The sequence below is a fragment of the Aethalodelphis obliquidens genome, unplaced genomic scaffold, assembly GCF_003676395.1.
Source record: "Aethalodelphis obliquidens isolate GAN/ISIS:26980383/991018 unplaced genomic scaffold, ASM367639v1 scaffold74, whole genome shotgun sequence".
NCBI lineage: Eukaryota > Metazoa > Chordata > Mammalia > Artiodactyla > Delphinidae > Aethalodelphis > Aethalodelphis obliquidens.
The window spans coordinates 7,502,325-7,524,705 of NW_020838018.1; the positions used below are offsets into that span (position 1 = coordinate 7,502,325).

The 22,381-nt window shown below is 47.4% G+C and overlaps 1 protein-coding gene across 1 annotated transcript in view; it reads right to left on the reverse strand.

Moving 5' to 3' along the window:
- Positions 1 to 22,381, reverse strand: part of GFRA2 (GDNF family receptor alpha 2) — a 96,957-nt gene that overhangs the window by 51,469 nt on the left and 23,107 nt on the right. Inside the window, exon 4 of the mRNA XM_027092038.1 lies at positions 4,502 to 4,856. Within this exon, the coding sequence (XP_026947839.1) occupies positions 4,502 to 4,856 (355 nt within the window). The remainder of the gene's footprint in view (positions 1 to 4,501; positions 4,857 to 22,381) is intronic.

Sequence of the window (22,381 nt, forward strand, 5' to 3'; positions counted from 1 at the left end):
CTAAAGTATCCAGGACAGGAAGACTTGGGGGGTCCCCCGTTCCTGCTCCAAACACCATGGCACTGGGTCGTCCCATTTTCACAGACAAGATTTCCACCTGTGGTGGCCACCCTGGTAGGCAGAAACCTGGAGGAAACCAAGGCCAGGAGGGAAGGGAGAGCACCCCTTCCTGGGCGTAGTGGAGAACTGCCTGTTCTCCAGAGGCCCCCTCCCCAGCCACCCATCACCTCCTGGGCTCCTCCATGGACCACAGAGACAGGGTCCAGGCGTCAGTAAGTCAAGCCCGCAAGAGCATGGAAGGAAGTCGGCTCCTCTCCATCAAAGCTGCCCTTCCACATCATCTACCCTGACGACGGATCTCTGGTCATTTCCTCTTGTAGCAAGGGCTCACCTCTCTAGGAATATGACCTCAAGTGGAGGCGCAGCGGAAGAAGGCAGATGGGAAAGCTGCTTGTGATAGACTCAGATCCAAAGGCCGGGAAGGGTCCTTGGAAAATGGGGAGCATCCTTGTTTGATCAGTGAAGAAGCAGCCCGGGCACGCAGAATGAAATGGTCCATCCAGGATCACGCGGAAGACCAGGGGCAGGGTGAACACAGAAGGCAGCTCTTGCAGCTGCGGGGTTACCATGGCAAACACCTCCACCCACCTCCCACTCTGCATCACAGACAGAGCTTCCCAAGGACACTTGGCCACACTGTAACAAACTCCCAGGTCCTGCCAGACTCACCCTACACTCGGGTTCTGCCCTCACCCCTCGTCTTCCCACTTGCAGGACCATACTTTAAATCTGCATGGGGATGGGAGCTGGGTGGGATGGGAGTTGGGCGAGATGCATTAGAGGAACGCCCTGGTTCTAGACCAGGAGCTCAGCCGGCCACATCCAGGATCACCTGGAACTTCCTACGCGAGACCCAACTCAATAATCCAGACACAGCACTGTCCTTGAGTCCCATGGTTGCTGTTATTTTTTTTTAAGATTTTTTTTTTGGTGTGGACCAATTTTAAAGACTTTATTGAATTTGTTACAATATTGCTTCTGTTTTATGTTTTGGTTTTTTTGGCCGTGAGGCATGTGGGATCTTAGCTCCCCAACCAGGGATCGAACCCGCACCCCCTGCATTAGAAGGTGAAGTCTTAACCACTGGGCCGCCAGGGAAGTCCCACTGTTGTTTAAATTTATATCAGATGCATGGCACTCACAGGCTTGGCTCGGTGCCTCTCAGAAAACTGTCAGCCCTTAGGTCCTGGGACACCTCATTCTTGACGCTCCCAATACTTAGTTTTGTTTAAACACCTCTGGTTCTACCACGTGAAGCTTCTGCCCCAGCTCTCCTGTTCCTAACTCCCCCCATCTCCAAACAAACAAAAACCCCTCTGGCTCTTTGAACAGACACAGATGTTCTACAGGCCACCAAAACCACCCTGCTCCACGCTCTCCAATCTCCTTAGGAGCTGCACATGTTGTCCTCCCTTAAAACACCACTAATAAAGGGTGTTCACAAGGCTGCTCTGCTCAGGACCCCTGCAGAGACGTCCACCTGAGGTTTGAAGCCGGGCAGTGGTGCATCTGGCCTTGGTCCTGACACCCTGGCTTGTGGTCACTGAGCCTGGACTCAGGCTGGCCCTCCAGCCCCTACAGTCCCTCGTCCATCCTGTCACCCCACATACACCTTTTGTTGTGCAGCCTGACCAGGTCAGTTTAGCATTTAGGACAAGGAGAAATGCATTTCCATCCAAGAATTAATAGGCTCCTTCCGTCACGTTTGGGGAGTGACATGGCCCATCCCGTCTTGGCTTTCTCTCAGCTCTCGGGAAGCTGAGCCCCAGCCTGCCAGACTCCTGACTTCCTTTTGTGGGCCCTCAGTTTCTAATTTTTTTTTGCCTTTTTCTTTTGGCTGCATTGGGTCTTCACTGCTGCATTCAGGCTTTCTCTAGTTGCGGTGAGTGGGGGCCACTCTTCGTTGCGGTGCACGGGCTTCTCATTGCAGTGGCTTATCTTTGTCGCGGAGCACGGGCTCAGGCGAGCAGGCTTCAATAGTTGCAGCTTGCGGGCTCAGTAGTTGCGGCACGTGGGCTCAGTAGTTGTGGCACGCGGGCTTAGCTGCTCCACGGCATGTGGGATCTTCCCGGACCAGGGCTCGAACCCGTGTCCCTGGCAGGTGGATTCTTAACCACGGCACCACCAGGGAAGTCCCTCGGTTTCTACTTTTAACCATCCTCTTGTAGTGTGCATATCTTATTTGAAATCGCTCCCATTGTTTTTGTAAGCAATAAGGTATGTTTCTTTAAGTAAGCAAAAAAGAAAAGCCCACTTTCTTCAGGCTTTCCCAGCCCTGCGGGGATCAGCCCTTCTCCGAACTCCAGCTCATTTTCCAAACCAAGGTAGTGCCTCCTCTTCAGCCACACAGGCCCTGAGCTCCCTTCCCTCTGCAGCCCCATCCTCCAGTCCCCGCCACAACCCCCAACCCCATTTCTCCACTCCAACCTCTTTACTGAGCTCCAGGCCCACAGGTCCAAATGCCCCAGACATTGCAACGGGGGTGGCAATGGTCCCCCCCGCACCACCATCTCAGATGCTGTGCACCCCCAGTGCTGAATGATCCATCGCCCCAGAATTATTCACCCGGTAAACATGGTGGCCACCATTCATGTATCCATTCAAGTAATGTTCATGGAGCGCTCGCCATGCGTCAGGCTCTATGTGCAGGACCAGGTGCAGGGTAAAAAAACAGAAATGCCTCTCCCTCCAGGGAACTTTCAACCAGTCCCCAGTCCTGTCAAGTCTACTTACCAATCATCTCTGAACTTATACACTTCTCCCCATGCCCACAGCCACTATCTTAGTCCAGGCCAGTGTGCTACACTGGGAGGAAAGCACTGGAGATCGGATCCAGCTCTCAAATGCATGAGCTGTGTGACCTTGGGCAAGTTACTTTCTACGACCCTGATCATTTGACAGATAAAGACGATAACAGTACCTACCTCGTAGCCTTGTTGCAAGGATTAATGAGATAAACCATATAATAGACCAGTGTCTGGGGTACAGTAAGCAATCCCTGTCTCCCTAGCAGCCTCACCTCTGGCCTTCCCACCCCATGGCCCACACTCCACGTGCACCCACCACCTGCAGGTGCCCAAAATCACAGGCTCTCTCCTACCCTCCAGCCTTTGCATATTCTTTCCCCACATACAAATAACCCAACAAATAATTCTGTGCAAAAGATGTTTCTCCCACATCCATACATCCATCTAACAGCTTCCCACCAACAACATGTGGCCCCATTACATGTTCCTTTTATTTGCATGCCAGACTCATTCCCTGGCTTTCTCCTTCTCATGTTCCAAGGTTCAGCTCAAGGCCCCGTCCTCTGGAGCCCCAGGTTGAGGCAGATGCCCTTCTCCTGTGCACCCTCCTCTGGGAGCCCACAGCCCTCAGCCCACTGCATTGGGATCCCTGCTCCCCCTGTCTGTCTCCCTTCTGGGTGCTCCTTGGAGAGCATCATGTTCACCTCTGCATGCCTGAGCCTTAGAACCATGCACTGGATGCAAGAGAGGTTCAATAAATGGTTAATAACAAACAAGAAAAACGGAAGAATCACAGAGGCAAATTTCAACTCACTGTAACAAAACAAACCTTCCAAATAATTAGACACTTATTAAGCAATTACTTTATGCCAAACTCTGCGCTAAGCTTTAATACACATGTCATCTAATCCTCACAATAATGCTGTGCCTTGGGTATTTTTATTCCCATTTCATGGGTGAAGGGATGGACACTCAGGACATTTAAAAAGCCTGCTCCAAATCACACAGCTAGTAAGTGGAAAAGTCAGCATTCAAACCCAGGACCGTCAGAGTCCCCATGCTCCACCCAGCACTAGACGAGCTCAGCTGTCAGTGTGGAAGGAGCTGCCTCTGGGATGTGCAAGAGCCCTTCCATGACGGCCACAGGACCTCACTGGGATAATGGGTGGGCTTCCTTTAGAAGTGGACCTAAAGTCACTGAAGGTCCCTTCTTACTCCAGGCTCTAGGGTCTATGATGTTAAATTAGGAGCTCCTAGGGTGGTTCATCTTGGTTTCCCCCATGGTGCTTAGCCTGAAGCTGGGCACACAGCAGGCAAATGATAAACCTGTGCTGAATAAATGAATGGACAGATGAATGAACGGATGAATAGATGAATGGATGAATGGATGGATGAATGGATGGATGGATGGATGAATGGATGGATGGATGGATGAATGGATGGATGAATGGATGGATGGATGGATGGATGGATGGATGGATGGATGGACGGATGAATGGATGGATGGATGGATGGATGGATGGATGGATGAAGGAAGGAAGGGAAGGACGAATGAATGAATGAATGACAATTTGTTTTGCACATGTCTGAGTCACCCTCTCTTCTGGGCTCAAGATCCTAACCCAGCGAACTCGGGAATGTCGAGCAGGCAGAGCACCCCAGCCGACTCCCCTCAGAGCTGCAGCGGCCCCTACCTGCAGAGGTGGTCCGTCCGGCACAGGCTGCGGAGGTCCAGGCAGTTGGGCTTCTCCTTGTCCTCGTAGGAGCAGCTGGGCAGGATGGTCTGGCGGCGGCGCTCGGCGCACGCCTGGTCCTGGCAGGAGCAGAAGAGCATGCGGTAGGTATACTCGCCGGGCACGCGGTCAAAGAACTGGCGCAGGGCCTTGTGGCACTTGCGGCGGTTGCAGCGCTCAGTGGGCGAGATCTCGCGGTTGCAGATGGAGATGTAGGAGGAGCGCAGCTTCTTGCAGTTGTCGTTCAGGTTGCAGGCTTTGGCGGCATCCAGGCAGTGGTTGCTCTTGGCGCTGACTGCCGGGTCTGCCCCTGTCCCTGGAGGGAAGGAAGGAGGCAGTCAGCCAATGCTGGGGACACCCCCCAGGGTCACTGTGCTCTCGGACTCGGCTTGCTCATCTGTGAGATGGGGATCACTTAGCAGCCCTCCTGCCTAAGTCTGTGATGAAGATCAAGTGAGTTAATATGCGGGTCCACTGAGCAAGCTGTATGTACGGTGCGCTTTTAGGATGACAACTATTAAACCAAAGTCTTATTTAAAACTTATTTCAAAAACAGTATGAAGATTCCTTTAAAAAGCTAAAAATAGAGCTACCAAATGATCCAGCTATCCCACTCCTGGGCATATAACCAGAGAAGACGAAAACTCCAATTTGAAAAGATACATGCACCCTAATGTTCATAGCAGTGCTATTTACAATAGCCAAGACATGGAAACAACCTAAGTGTCCATCAACAGATGAATGGATAAAGAAGATGTGGTGTATATATACAATGGAATACTACTCAGCCATAAAAAAGAATGAAATAATGCCATTTGCAGCAACATGGATGGACCTACAGATTATCATACTAAGTGATGAAAGTCAGAGGAAGACAAATATTATATGATATCATTTATATGTGGAATCTAAAAAATAATACAAATGAATCTGTACACAAAACAGAAACAGACTCACAGACACAGAAGACAAACAAGACCAGAGGGAAAAGGGGAGGGGGAGGGATAAATCAGGGGTACGGGATTAACAGACACAAACTACTATACATAAAATAGATAATCAACAAGGATTTACTATATAGCACAGGGAACTATATTCAGTATCTTGTAATAACCTATAATGGAAAATAATCTGAAAATATATATATATGTATATAACTGAATCACTTTGCTGTACACCTGAAACTAACACAATATTGTGAATCAACTATACTTTGATTTAAGAAAAAAATTATCACAAGACCAAAAAGCAAGCAACTAGGCGTTCGTGGCCCTGTTCACAAAAGTGGGAAATGGGGAAACAAAGGGACTGGCTCAAGAGCACACAACTGGATGGCCATTGATGCAAGATGGGTCCCCGGGTCCCTGGGCACCCAAGGTCGCACATGTGAGCAGCGCTTCCGGTCAGGGAGCACTACTGGCCCTTAGGAAGTTGCCACTATGGGATCTTCAGCAGCCAGGGTACCGACAGCACCACAGCCACCATCCTCACCCCCACCACTGTGACCACTGAAACTGTCCCCACACATTTCAAAAGGCCCCATGGGGTGGGACTGCTACTGCAGACACTTAGTGCAGCCGGGACCACTGAAAGCAAGCGCTGGGCTGGGAGACCGGCAGTGTGAGGAGGAGGCTGAAGGCCAGCCTCAGGCTCCAGCAGGGCTGAGCCCTTAATCAAGCAAAGCGCAGATGAGCTGGAGGCTGGGACCTTGGCATCAGAGCCGTGGCTTTGAGCTTCATGCCACTGCCTGTGGAGCAAAACACCTCGGTGATCCCAGGAACTGTCAGGTTCCTTCTGTGGTGTCTGCCCCAACCCCCAAGTCTCAGCTGTTCTGAGGGGAACACATGGCACAGGGACCCCCCCAGCCACCAGCCTACTCCCACCTGCAGAGCACCTCTTGTCCATCCTGATGACAGACAGAGTAGGGAGGCAGGAATTCAGTCTGCACAGACCGCTCACCTGCCACCCCATGACATTCTGGTGAGAGCTGGGTGGGAGATCTTCTAGCACACTGGCAGCAAACCAGAGCAGGAGCCCAGATCTGGCCAGCACCGTGGTATACCAGGGAGAGCCACCGGCTTAGGTTCTAGGATAGATGCGCCATGGTCTCTCATTCATTCCTCATCCACCCAACAAATGCTTTTCGTATTTCTTGAGCACTACCCTATCCACGTGAGGCCCTGCCCCACAGAGGGTGGGAAAGACTAGGGTGTGGCCACGTCTACCCTCCCATGGCACTTCCAGCACAGGTCCCAGTGTTCCGATCACCTGGTCATTAATGATCTATCAAGTCCCGCCTCTGCACAGCCCTCTCCCTGCCAGGTGCTGGGCTGGACCCATACATGTAAGAGGAGCTCCTTCTCAAAGACCTCACAAATCTAGCTAGGAAACGAAGAGGCAGAACAGCGGAATGATTAAGACTGGGCATCCTAAAGCTGACGCATCTGCATCGATTACTCATCCTGCTGCTTATCAGCTGTGTGGCCTTGGGCAAGTGGCTGGACCTTCCTTTGCCTCAGTCTCCCCGTCTGGAAAATAGTACCTACTTCATAGCGCTGCTGTGAGCATGAATGAGCTCATTTTTCTCTCTCTCTCTCTCGTCTACTAGATCATCCCCATCTGCTATTACATTGCCCATCTTTAAGGGAAAAAAAGAACTTCTCGTGACCACACGCCCACTGCTAAGCTACCACCCTATCTTTCTGCTCCTCTTTAAAGCAAAACTCCTCAAACGAGTCATCTATATCAGTAGTCACTTTCTCCCCTCCCGTTCTCTCCTGGACCCACGGCAGCCTGGCATTTGCCTCCTTCCTTGGCAGTGATCAGAGGCCCTGGGGGTTCCTCCTCCCCTGCCCATCGGCACACTGTACACAACTGGTGGCTCCCTCAGCCCCCCTTTTCTCACAGCCTTCCTGCTGCCTCCCTGTGCTCTCCCTCCAGGCCTGCTTCGCTGGTTCCATCTTCTCCACCAGGGCTCAGCCCCCTTTCCTCTATATGCACCCACTCCCCAGGGCCTTCCACTCATGCATGGCCTTACACACCATCAATACGCTGTCGACTCCCAAATTTATATCCCCAGCCAGGGCAGGGACCTCCACTCTGAACCCCAGACTCATATGTCCAGCTGCCTGCCCATCAACTCTACCCGAAAGGCTATCACCCGCATCTCAAACCACACCCCACGTTCCCCCAAGGCTGCCCCCCACCCCAGGTCTTCCTCATCCCTCTGAAAACAACTCCAGCCTTCCAGTAGCTCAGGCCAAAATTCTTGGCCCTCCCTTGACTGCTCTCTTATCCACAGCAGAAAGACCTGGGAGAACATACCCAGAATCCAGCCACTCTCACCACCACCACCGTCCCCACCTCGGTCCAAACCACTGTCACTGTGTACTGGTAAAGGTCTCCTTCCCAGTCTCCCTGCTCTGTCCTTTTGCCTCCCACCCCACAGCAATCTTCTCTCATCACAGCTGGAGTGAACCTTCTAGAACCTAAGGCAGAGATAATGCTCCTGGGCCCCAAAGCTTCCAGTGGCTTCCCCATCTCATTCAGAGGCCTTGGCAGGGTCCACAAGGCTCTATATGTGTGCTGTCCAATATGGAAGCCATTACCTCGTGTGGCCATTGAACTTGAAATGGAGCTGGCCCGAAAAGAGATGTGCACACCAGATTTTGAAATCTTAATGAGAAAAAATAATAATGTAAAGCATTTCATTTCAAACAATGTTTTACCTGATTACATGTTGAAGTGATAATATTTTGGATATATTGTGTTAAACAAAAGTATTTATTAATTTAACTTGCTTCTTTTTAACTTTTTTAATGCCCCTATCAGAAATTTTAGAATTGGTGGAAGGGATAAATTGAGAGACTGGTATTGACCTATACACACTACTATATATAAAATAGATAACTAATAAGGACCTACTGTGTAGCACAGGGAACTCTGCTCAGTAGTCTCTAATGACCGATATGGGACAAGAATCTAAAAAAGAGTATGAGATTAGTTCAAGATGGAGGAGTAGAAGGACGTGCGCTCACTCCCTCTTGCGAGAGCACCGGAATCACAACTAACTGCTGAACAATCATTGACAGGAAGACACTGGAACTCACCAGAAAAGATACCCCACATCCAAAGACAAAGGAGAAGCCACAATGAGATGGTAGGAGGGGCGCAATCACAATAAAATCAAATCCCATAACTGCTGGGTGGGTGACTCACAAACTGGAGAACACTTATACCACAGAAGTCCACCCACTGGAGTGAAGGTTCTGAGCCCCATGTTAGGCTTCCCAACCTGGGGGTCCAGCAATGGGAGGAGGAATTCCTAGAAAATCAGACTTTGAAGGCTAGCAGGATTTGATTGCAGGACTCTGACAGGACTGGGGCAAAGAGAGACTCCACTCTTGGAGGGCACACACAAAGTAGTGTGTGCACTGGGACCCAGGGGAAGGAGCAGTGACCCCATAGGAGACTGAACCAGACCTACCTGCTAGTGTTGGAGGGTCTCCTGCAGAGGCAGGCGGTGGCTGTGTTTCACCATGAGGACAAGGACACTGGCAGCAGAAAGTCTCGGAAGTACTCCTTGGCAGGAGCTCTCCCAGAGTCCGCCATTAGCCCCACCAAACAGCCTGGGTAGGCTCCAGTGTTGGGTTGCCTCAGGCCAAACAACGAACAGGGAGGGAACCCAGCCCCAACCATCAGCAGACAAGCAGATTAAAGTTTTACTGAGCTCTGCCTACCAGAGCAACACCTAGCTCTACCCACCACCAGTCCCTCCCATCAGGAAACTTGCACAAGCCTCTTAGATAGCCTTATCCACCAGAGGAAAGACAGCAGAAGCAAGAAGAACTACAATCCTGCAGCCTGTGGAACAAAAATCACATTTACAGAAAGATAGACAAGATGAAAAGGCAGAGGACTATGTACCTCTGGCCAAGGAACAAGATGAAGGAACAAGATAAAGGAAAAAGATAAAAGGAGGAACAAGATAAAACCCCAGAAAAACAACTAAATGAAGCAGAGATAGGCAACCTTCCAGAAAAAGAATTCAGAATAATGGTAGTGAAGATGATCCAGGACCTCAGAAAAAGAATGGAGGCAAAGATCGAGAAGGTGCAAGAAATGTTTAACAAAGATCTAGAAGAATTAAAGAACAAACAAACAGAGATGAACAATACAAAGCTGAAATGAAAAATACACTAGAAGGAATCAACAACAGAATAACTGAGGCAGAAGAATGGATAAGTGACCTGGAAGACAGAATGGTGGAATTCATTGCCACAGAACAGAATAAAGAAAAAAGAATGAAAAGAAATGAAGACAGCCTAAGAGATCTCTGGGACAACATTAAACGCAACAACATTTGCGTTATAGGGGTCCCAGAAGGAGAAGAGAGACAGAAAGGACCTGAGAAAATATTATAAGAGATTATAGTCGAAAACTTCCCTAACATGGGAAAGGAAATAGCCACCCAAGTCCAGGAAGCACAGAGAGTCCCATACAGGACAAACCCAAGGAGAAACACGCCGAGACACATGGTAATCAAATTGACAAAACTTAAAGACAAAGAAAAATTATTGAAAGCAACAAGGGAAAAATGACAAATAACACACAAGGGAACTCCCATAAGGTTAACAGCTGATTTCTCAGTAGACACTCTACAAGCCAGAAGGGAGTAGCATGATATATTTAAAGTGATGAAAGGGTAGAACCTACAATCAAGATTACTCTATCCGGCAAGGATCTCATTCAGCTTCGATGGAGAAATCAGAAGCTTTACAGATGAGCAAAGCTAAGAGAATTCAGCACCACCAAACCAGCTCTTCAACAAATGCTAAAGGAACTTCTCTAAGTGGGAAACACAAGAGAAGGAAAGGACTTACAAAAACAAACCCAAAGCAATTCAGAAAATGGTAATAGGAACATACGTATCGATAATTACCTTAAACGTTAATGGATTAAATGCTCCAACCAAAAGACACAGGCTCGCTGAATGGATACAAAAACAAGACTCATATATATGCTGTCTACAAGAGACCCACTTCAGACCTAGGGACACATACAGACTGAAAGTGAGGCGATGGAAAAAGATATTCCATGCAAATGGAAATCAAAAGAAAGCTGGAGTAGCAATACTCATATCAGATAAAATAGAGAATAAAGAATGTTAAATGTTTAAAATAAAGAATGTTACAAGAGACAAGGAAGGACACTACATAATGATCAAGGGATCAATCCAAGAAGAAGATATAACAATTATAAGTATATATGAACCCAACATAGGAGTACCTCGATACATAAGGCAACAGCTAACAGCTATAAAAGAGGAAATCAACAGTAACACAATAATAGTGGGGGACTTTGACACCTCACTTAAACCATTGGACAGATCACCCAAACAGAAAATTAATAAGGAAACACAAGCTTTAAATGACACCATAGACCAGATAGATTTAATTGATATTCATAAGACATTCCATCCAAAAACAGCAGATTACACTTTCTTCTCAAGTGCACACGGAACATTCTCCAGGGTAGATCACATCTTGGGTCACAAATCAAGCCTCAGTAAATTTAAGAAAGTTGAGATCAAATCAAGCATCTTTTCTGACCACAATGCTATGAGATTAGAAATCAATTACAGGGGGAAAAAACGTAAAAAACACAAACACATGGAGGCTAAACAATACGTTACTAAATAACCAAAAGATCACTGAAGAAATCAAAGAGGAAATCAAAAAATATCTTGAGACTAATTACAACAAAAACACAATGATCCAAAACCTATGGGATGCAGCAAAAGCAGTTCTAAGAGGGACATTTATAGCAATACAAGTCTACCTCAAGAAACAAGAAAAATCTCAAATAAACAATCAAACCTTATACCTAAAGGAACTAGAGAAAGAAGAAAAAACAAAACCCAAAGTTGGTACACGGAAAGAAATTATAAAGATCAGAGCAGAAATAAATGAAATAGAAACAAAGAAAACAATAGCAAAGATCAATAAAACTAAAAACTGGTTCTTTGAGAAGATAAACAAAATTGATAAACCATTAGCCAAACTCATCAAGAAAAAGAGGGAGAGGACTCAAATCAATAAAATTAGAAAAGAAAAAGAAGTTACAGCAGACACCGCAGAAATACAAAGCATCCTAAGAGACTATTACAAGCAACTCTATGCCAATGAAATGGACAACCTGGAAGAAATGGAAGAATTCTTAGAAAGGTATAACCTTACAAGACTGAACCAGGAAGAAATAGAAAATATGAACAGACCAATCACAAGTATTGAAATTGAAACTGTGATTAAAGATCTTCCAACAAACAAAAGTGCAGGACCAGATGGCTTCACAGGTGAATTCTATCAAACATTTAGAGAAGAGCTAACACCCGTCCTTCGCAAACTCTTCCAAAAAATTGCAGAGGAAGGAACACTCGCAAACTCATTCTATGAGGCCACCATCACCCTGATACCAAAACCAGACAAAGACACTACAAAAAAAGAAAATTACAGACCAATATCACTGATGAATATAGATGCAAAAATCCTCAACAAAATACTACAAACAGAATCCAACAACACATTAAAAGGATCATACACCGTGATCAAGTGGGATTTATCCCAGGGATGCAAGGATTCTTCAATATAGGCAAATCAATCAACGTGATACACCATATTAACAAACTGAAGAATAAAAACTATATGAGCATCTCAATAGATGCAGAAAAAGCTTTTGACAAAATTCAACATCCATTTATGATAAAAACTCTCCAGAAACTGGGCATAGAGGGAACCTACCTCAACATAATAAAGGCCATATATGACAAACCCACAGTAAACATCATTCTCAACAGTGAAAAACAGAAAGCATTTCCTCTAAGATCAGGAACAAGACAAGGATGTCCACTCTCACCACTATTATTCAACATAGTTTTGGAAGTCCTAGCCACAGCAATCAGAGAAGAAAAAGAAATTAAAGGAATCCAAATCTGAAAAGAAGAAGTAAAGCTGTCACTGTTTGCAGATGACATGATACTATACACAGAGAATCCTAAAGATGCCACCAGAAAACTACTAGGGCTAATCAGTGAATTTGGTAAAGTTGCAGGATACAAAATTAATGCACAAAAATCTCTTGCATTCCTATACACTAATGATGAAAAATCTGAAAGAGAAATTAAGGAAACACTCCCATTTACCATTGCAACAAAAATACCCAGGAATAAACCTACCTAGGGAGACAAAAGACGTGTATGCAGAAAACTATAAGACACTGTTGAAAGAAATTAAAGATGATACAAACAGATGGAGAGAGATACCATGTTCTTGGATTGGAAGAATCAATATTGTGAAAATGACTATACTACCCAAAGCAATCTACAGATTCAATGCAATCCCTATCAAATTACCAATGGCATTTTTTACGGAACTAGAACAAAAAATCTTAAAATTTGTATGGAGACACAAAAGACCCTGAATAGCCAAAGCAGTCTTGAGGGAAGAAAACGGAGCTGGAGGAATCAGACTTCCTGACTTCACACACTATACTACAAAGCTACAGTAAACAAGACAATATGGTACTGGCACAAAAACAGAAAAATAGATCAGTGGAACAGGATAGAAAGCCCAGAGATAAACCCACGCACCTATGGTCAACTAATCTATGACAAAGGAGGCAAGGATATACAATGGAGAAAAGACAGTCTCTTCAATAAGTGGTGCTGGGAAAACTGGACAGCTACATGTAAAAGAATGAAATTAGAACATGCCCTAACACCATACACAAAAATAAACTCAAAATGGATTAGAGACCTAACTGTAAGACCGGACACTATAAAACTCTTAGAGGAAAACATAGGAAGAACACTGTTTGACATAAATCACAGCAAGATATTTTTTGATCCACCTCCTAGAGTAATGGAAATAAAAACAAAAATAAACAAATGGGACCTAATGAAACTTCAAAGTTTTTGCAAAGCAAAGGAAACTACAAAGAAGACAAATAGACAACCCTCAGAATGGGGGAAAATATTTGTAAATGAATCAACAGATGAAGGATTAATCTCCAAAATATATAAACAGCTCATGTAGCTCAATATTAAAAAAATAAACACCCCAATCCAAAAATGGGCAGAAGACCTAAATAGACATTTCTCCAAAGAAGACATACAGGTGGCCAAGAAGCACATGAAAAGCTGCTCAACATCACTAATTATTAGAGAAATGCAAATCAAAACCACAATGAGGTATCACCTCACACTAGTGAGAATGGGCATCATTAGAAAATCTACAAACAACAAATGCTGGAGAGGGAGTGGAGAAAAGGGAACCCTCTTGCACTGTTGGTGAGAATGTAAATTGATACAGCCACTATGGAGAACAGTATGGAGTTTCCTTAAAAAACTAAAAATAGAACTACTGTATGACCCAGCAATCCCACTACTGGGTATATACCCAGAGAAAAACCATAATTCAAAAAGACACACGCACCCCAATGTTCATTGCAGCACTATTTACAATAGCCAGGTCATGGAAGCAACCTAAATGCCCATCGACAGATGAATGGATAAAGAAGATGCAATATATATATACAATGGAATATTACTCAGCCATAAAAAGGAACAAAATTGGGTCATTTGTAGAGATGTGGATGAATCTAGAGACTGTCATACAGAGTGAAGTAATTCAGAAAGAGGAAAAACAAATATCATATATTAACGCATATATGTGGAACCTAGAAAAATGGTACAGATGAACCGGTTTGCAGGGAAGAAATAGAGACACAGATGTAGAGAAAAAAACGTATGGACACCAAGGGGGAAAATTGGCAGGGGAGCGGGGGTGGTGTGATGAGTTGGGAGATTGGGATTGACATACAGACACTAATATGTATAAAATGGATAACTAATAAGAACCTGCTGTATAAAACAATAAGATTCTAAAATTCAAAAAAAATAAAATAAAAAAGTAGATTCATGCATATGTATAACTGATTCACTTTGCAGTACACCTGAAACTAACGCAACACTGTAAATCAACTCTAATAAAAATTTTAAAAAAGGAAAGAAATTTTAGAATTGCATGTACGTGACTCATAACATACCTCCATTAGCCAGCACTGCCATATACGACCTCACTTCCTACTCATTCCCCCTATTCACTTACTCCCTTCCAGCCACACTGGCCTCCTTACTCTTTCTGGAGCATGCCAATCATGACCCGACCTCTGGGCCTTCGCACTTGCTGATTTCTGCCTGGAAAGCTCTCCCCCACCCCCATGACCACACAGCTCCTTTCCTCAACTTCTTTCAGGTCTCTGCTCAATGTTACCTTATCTGTGAGTCCTTCATGACCACCCTACATATAATAACAAGTCACTCCCTTCACCCCCTACTCTGATCTCTTTTCCCCAGATTACACATCACCATCTGCCATCGTATACACTTATTTAGTCATTTGTATTTTTCTACCAAATGTAAGCTCCATGAAAGCAGGGGTTTTTTCAGTTGTACTCACTGCTGATTCCATAGGTGCCAGTGTCTGGTACATAGTGAATGCTGTATCCGTATTTGATGAGTGAAAAAATAAATGTATTTAGTACAGTATCTAGTTCATAATAAGTGTTCAAAAAATGTTGGCTAATATTATTAAGGAAGCCAAAAATGACATAGGGCCAGCAACATCAGTCAGTACAAGACCACGTGCAGTCAAGCATCAATGCGGGGTCCAGCCCGGAAGTGTTCAGAAGTGAAACTAGGAGGGCGATCATCGAAGACTGAACCATCACCCCAATCTCCTACCCAGACAACAACAGCCCTATGAAGGCAGAAAGAGAAAAGTTCCCTACCTTCTTGTAAAAATAAAAGGGGAATTAGGGCAGAAAGGGAATCAAGGTTCGTTTTCCTACCCATTCAATTAACAAATCTTTGAGGGTCCACCGTGTGCCAGGCACTTCCCCAGACACGTGGCTGGGGTCAAGGCTGAGGGGATGCTGACGTGCTGGGGAGGTCAGGGCACTGCCTGTAGGAGCCAAGGGGAAAGCATCCCGCCCAGACCAGGGGGTCCCAGAAGCAGCAACAGCTCTCCTGCAACCTACATGATGAGGGAGAGGAAGCAAAAAGAGTGGAAAGGGGGTCCCAGGCAGAGAGAAAAACAGCAAGGTCAGAGGCTGGAAGGAGCCCACAGCAATCCAGCGTGCCTGGAGATGCAGCCTGGAAGAGGGACCACCAGAGACAATGCTGGGGAGCCATGCAAGAGCTTTCAGCCATGGGGCAGGGTGGGGGGCGAGTCTCTGAGCAGCTGTCAAGCCACTCTGCCCGGGCCAGGCGAGGACGCAAGGACACCTGTCTACACGAAGGCTATTCTGGGCACCACTTCCATGGGAGGGCTCTCCCGGACCAGCCAGGGTGTTCTTTCCCATTCAGTGCACCTGTCAGGACGCTGGCTGGTGGAAGCGAACAGTCAAGCAGCCTGGGGCTGAGGTGGAGGAGAGCAAGGACATGAGGGGCCCCAGAGAGGAGCAGGGTGACAACCGCCAATGAACAGCAGCTAATTTAGGCCCACGGCGGCTCTCAGGTTCCCAGGTGCGCCTTCCCGCTCCCCTCAGTATGTTCCCGAGCTAACGTGGTGTAATTACAGCCTCAGCGGCTTCCATTTGGAACTTGAATAGTGAAAGCTTTTGCTAAGGGGGTGGGAAATGTAAACCCCTGGGCCAAAACTTGGTAAATTTCCTACAAAATACACACACACACACGCACGCATGCACACACGCGCGCACGCACGCACACACACACAAAGGGTGGCGAAAGTAACAGCAATTGCCTAGTTACCAGGAAGATGCCCCTTCTGATCCTCCCGGAGTGGGTAGAGAGGCCAGTGGGCCGATGATGGGGCCCCGCTCCACCGTGGAGAAAGGCCCAGGACTGGCCTGCTCTGGCTCCCCCAGTAAGTGAGGAAGCCCGTGCTGGGGCAGGCAGACCTGGGACAGCCTCTTCCCAGCCCATCCACTGCCTCTGCATCTGCACTAAGGCGCCTCTCCCTCAGGTCCAGAAGCCTTTGTTATCCTTTTCAAGAGACCCCACTGGGGAGGAAGAAGGATGTGCTGGATTGCAAACACCAGCCCAGTGTGGGCCGCAGCCCCTGAACTAAAATATCCAAACAGCAGGGAGGGAGGTCCCTGCTAGCCCACCACCACCCTGCCCCATCCCTACACAGACCACACAGGACCTTTGAGGGATTCAGGAGCAAGGAATTCCTCCCAGGCCTGGGCCAGCCCGCTCTCCAGGCCTGCTGAGAAGAGCGCAGATGGGCCAAGGAGTAAATGGGAACAGCTGCTCGAAGGAGAGGGAGGTGGGATTTAACCGTGCTTGGCACTTCCCAAAACCTCCGTGGACTCATCCTCCCAGCTCCAGCCCCTGGGGACCAGGAGGGACCAGCTGTAGAGGGACTGCCTCACCCCAGCCAAGCTTCACCCACCTCCCCCCTTCCCTCCTGGGGTGCCGCCCAAGCCAATGACCATCTGTCTTTAAATCTTCAAAATGATATCCTTGAATATTTTCCTTTATAGAGCTAGGTTTACCAAACCGCAGTCACCCGGCTACCAGCTATATCGTTTTGGCCATGTTACCAGTACCACCTGTGCCGATATTTAATTAATTTTTTCTTTAAATCCCTTAATTCTTATATTAAATGAAATGTTTAAATTTCTTCAACAGACTCACTTTTTAAATTTTTCAATACCTACCTAGATTTGTCCTGGATGATAACATCCATGTTAGTTCTGAATTTTTCCAAGACGTGTTAAAATGCACTACTATTCAAATATCTATTCCTATGCCCATTTCCCATTCTGGCAATGGTGTACATGCCCTTGAAGGGAAGTAACTGATTTAGACGTGAAGTTCTTAAACTTTGGTGCATTTGTGACCCGCTCGAACTGCCTGTTACCCACAGAGGCTCAGTCCCACCCAGACCCTCCCAGTCGAGAGCTCTGTGGCTGGCACCCAGGAATCTGGATTTCACAAGCTCCCCATGATTCTGAGGGTGCCTTCCAAAGCTGGAGAACCAGAGGCTCAGAGGAGAAGCAGAGGTGCCCCTGGCCTGGTCCCCCAACACGCACACACCCCATCCAGCCCACAATCAATCGAGCAACCCATCCTCAGCAGAAGGGAGTTGATGGGCCTCTGCTGTCACCAGAGCAGGTCCCCTGGGGGCTTCACTACCCCACCGCCCGCCCTGAACTGAAAGGCCCATCAAGGTAGACCTTCCAACCACAGAGCAGGCCTTTCCCTGGAGGAGCAAAAATAAGATGCTTACCTTTCCACAAAGCTTCCAAAGCAATAGGACTTGAATTTTTCATCTCTTCCTTCTGGCCTTCCAGGAAACTGCCACGCTTGTCGCTTGTCCCTAATCCTGCTTCTGGCCATGTCCACCCTCAAGCTGACCCTGGGCCCCTAGGCCATGCTCTGCAGCTTGGCCACTAAAGTGGAAGTCAGAAACCTGGGCCCTAATTCTGTCTCTATCTCTCCCAAGTGTGTGAAACCCCCAACAAAGACTGACCCTCTCTGGGTCTCATTTCCTCACCTGAAAAATGATAAGTTTTTTTTTTTTAATAAATTTATTTATTTTATTTATTTATTTTTGGCTACGTTGGGTCTTCGTTGCTATGCACGGGCTTTCTCTAGTTGTGGCGAGCGGAGGCTACTCTTCATTGTGGTGCGCGGGCTTCTCATTGCAGTGGCTTGTCTTGTTGCAGAGCACGGGCTCTAGGCACGTGGGCTTCAGTAGTTGTGGCACGTGGCCTCAGTAGTTGTGGCATGCGGGCTCTAGAGCACAGGCTCAGTAGTTGTGGCACACGGGCTTAGTTGCTCCACGGCACATGGGATCTTCCTGGACCAGGGCTCGAACCTGTGTCCCCTGCATTGGCAGGCGGATTCTTAACCACTGCGCCACCAGGGAAGCCCAAAATGACAGGTTTTGAACTATACGGCTTTCTAGGAAGTTCTGTGACTCTCCTATCTACTCCCATCCCCCCACACGCCACTGCAGGACTCTGCGAGCTGGAGGGAATAAGGGAGCTCCCCTGTCCCACCCTGCAAACTCAACAGCGCGTGTGCACACCTCAACACGCACACACACACCAGGGCTCACAAGGCACAGCTCCACATCCCGGTAGGTCAAACAGCTGTCAGCCAACGGCTGTTTTCACGTGCTGACCACATGCCCCAGAAATCCAGCCGTGAGCTGAAAAGACGGAGTCCCTGCTCTCCAGAGGCCTTTATTCTATTGAGAGGAAGACTGGTAATAAACACACAAACAAATAAAAAAGGCAATGTAAAGCGCTATGAAGAAAATCAAATAAGCAGAATTCAGAAGAGAACGCGGGATGAGGGAGGGCCTGTCCTAGGAGGTGACATCCAAGCTGAGAAAGAATGAAGGGCAGAAGTGAAACATGCAAATAAAAAAATCCAAGGTAAGGGAATCCCAAGCAAAAGGAAGAGCAGGTACAGAGGTCCTGAGACAGACATGAGCTCCGTGTGTTTATAGGCAAAAGGAAGGGAAAGTGGCTGGAGTTTCTGAAACGAAATGAAAGTAAGAGGAAGAGGAAGCCAGAGGGACAGTCAGCAGAGATCATGTGGGACCTTGCAGAGCAGGGTAAGAACTTCAGATTTTATTCTAAGATGCAAAGCATTTAGAGGGTTTTAAGGATGGGAGTCACCCGACCTCATGTACTTTGGCTGACAGATGGAAGACCGAGTTCCCAGGAAGGGGAGGGGGCTAAAAAGGAGACCAGTTACAGGCTGTTGCCGTAGCAGGCTTGGGGAGAATGGTGACTGCAGAGATGTCAAAAAACGAGCATATTCTGCATATAATTTAGGGATAAAGCCAACAGGATGGGTTGGATACTGAATGGGAAGAAGGAGAGAAATCACAGAAAACACCTAGGTTTTTGGCCTGAGCACCCAGCGGATGGTGGAATCATTTGGTGAAACAGGAAAAACTTAGAGAGAAGAAGGAGGGGCAGAACAGAAGGTTTTCAACTGAAGTTTGAGATGCCTGTGAGATGTCCACATGGACATGTTGAAAGGCAAGAGGATAAATGAGTCTGGAGTTCAGAAAAGAGGTCTGAGCTAGTGATAAAACTGAGCATGACTGACATTGGAGGCTATTTAAAGCCACATAACTACATGAGGTAGCTGAGGTTGAGGATGACAATGAAGAAGAGGAAGCGGGTCAGGACAGAGCTCCAGGTGCCATCGTTTAGTGGAGATCGGGGAGGAGCGGACCATGACGTGATGGACAATCTGGAGATGCTGGTGTCATGGAAACCAAGACAAGAGTTTCAAAAAGGAGGACAGTCAACTGAGTCCAGATAATTAGGGGCACAAGGGTGAGCAGAGAGGCACTCAACAATGAGATGTAGACTAAACAAACTCTAAACAGGGCTGGATGAAAGGCGGGAAGGGTGAGGAGGAAGAGGGAGGGGCAAGGAGAAGAGATTCCACGTGGGGGCCCCCCGTCTTCCCTGCTGGGTTGCAGCCACCCTGACCATTACCTCCATGCTTCTTGCCCTATGGGGCCACCCATGACCAGCTCTCCCTCAAGATTCATTAACTTTTACAACAGTCAATTACTGAGCACCCACTACATGTGGAACACTGCTGGAGAAATGAACAAAACTGACAAAACTCCTCTCTTCCTAGAGCTTACATTCTGGTGTGAACATGAGATTATAATCAAGGTAACAAACAGAAACTTTCCCTTTGGCCTGAGGCTTACCCTGTAGGCTTCACAAGCATCCCTGCCCATCCTGCTTGGGGCTGCGCTGGTGATTAAGAGCAGGGACTCCCAGCCATGTCTGGGGAGTTAGAGGACCCGGCTGGGGCACTGACTAGCAGAGCAAGCGTGCACAGGTAACACAACCTCTTTCAGCCTCATTTTACTCATCTGCAAAATGAAGATACAACACCCACCCTGCCTACACACAGGACTGCACTAAAGATTCCACGGGATAATGTGGACACAAATGCCACAAGCGGTTTCCAGCCTATGGCACATGTGCAATAAATGTTTGTTTAAGAATGTGGTCCCTGCTGTTGGTGGGAATGTAAATTGGTGCAGCCACTGTGGAAAATAGTATGGAGGTTTCTCAAAAAATTAAAAATAGAACTACCATATGATCCAGCAATTCCACTCCTGGGTATACATCCAAAAAAAAAGTAAAAACGCTAATTCGAAAAGATATATGTACTGATGTTCATAGCAGCATTGTTTATAATTGCCAAGATATGGAAACAACCTAAGTGACCATCAACATATGAGTGGCTAAAGAAGACGTGGTGTGTGTGTGTGTGTGTGTGTGTGTGTGTATATATACATATATATATATACACACACATACATACATACATACAATGGAATACTACTCAGCCATAAAAAAGAATGAAGTTTTGCCATTTGCAGTAACATGGATGGACTTGGAGGACATTAAGCCAAGTAAAATAAGTCAGACAGAGAAAGACAAACACTGTATAATATCACTTATATGTGGAATCTTAAAAATACAGCAAACTACGAATATAACAAATAAGAAGCAGACTCAGAGATATAGAGAACAAACTAGTGGTTATGGGGGGGAGGGGCAATACAAGGATAGGGGAGTGAGAGGTACAAACTGTTGTGTATAAGATAGGCTCAAGGGCTTCCCTGGTGGCGCAGTGGTTGAGAGTCCACCTGCCGATGCAGGGGACATGGGTTCGTGCCCCGGTCCGGGAAGATCCCACATGCCGCGGAGCGGCTGGGCCCGTGAGCCATGGTCGCTGAGCCTGCGCATCCGGAGCCTGTGCTCCGCAACGGGAGAGGCCACAACAGTGAGAGGCCCACGTACCGCAAAAAAAAAAAAAAGATAGGCTCAAGAATGTATTGTACAACATGGGGAATATAGCCAATATTATATAATAACTGTAAATGGAAAGTAACCTTTAAAATTTGTACAAAAATATTTTTTTAAAAGAATGTGTTCCCTGGCTAGAAAAACCCTCCCCTCCATCTCTCCGTTTTCACGCGCCCTGCTAGAACTGGCCTGTCCCATGTGCCTGTCACTCCAGCCACACGCATCACATACCAAGAGCCAAAAGGGTTCCCAGTCTCCCTGTCAGTGAGCAAGAGAAGGGCTTCAGAGATCCCTCTGCTTACCCAAGAAGCCTAAGAGAGCAGGACCTCAAAGATCTTTCTCACTTCTGGGCCCCCACACCATCAGGAGCTGTGGCTGGTGTCCGGGAGCCCCACGCCATCCAGCATGAAGTGAAAGCTCAACTTCCCCGAGAGATGACCGACCAAGCCCAAAATGCCCTCCTGCCAGGGCTCTGCTGTCACTCAAGGCCCATGGGCCCAGTGGGAGCCCAGCCCTTACCCCACTGCTCTGGTGCCCGCCCTCCTCAAACCGGCCCCAGCAGTCTTAGTCCAGGCTCCCTAACGTCCTCAACTTTCTGTCAGAACTTTCCCCTCACCTCCACCCCACATAGCACGCGGCCACCCCAGCGCTCTCCGGAGCCCCTGCATTTTTGGAAGCAGGCCAACCCACCAAAAGTCAATTTGATGAATGGCAAATTCACTGCAAATCAATTCAAAAAAAATCACTTGGTGGGCTTCCCTGGTGGCGCAGTGGTTGAGAGTCCGCCTGCCGATGCAGGGGACACGGGTTCGTGCCCCGGTCTGGGAAGATCCCACATGCCGCGGAGCAGCTGGGCCCGTGAGCCATGGCCGCTGAGCCTGCGCGTCCGGAGCCTGTGCTCCGCAACGGGAGAGGCCACAGCAGTGAGAGGCCCGCGTACCGCAAAAA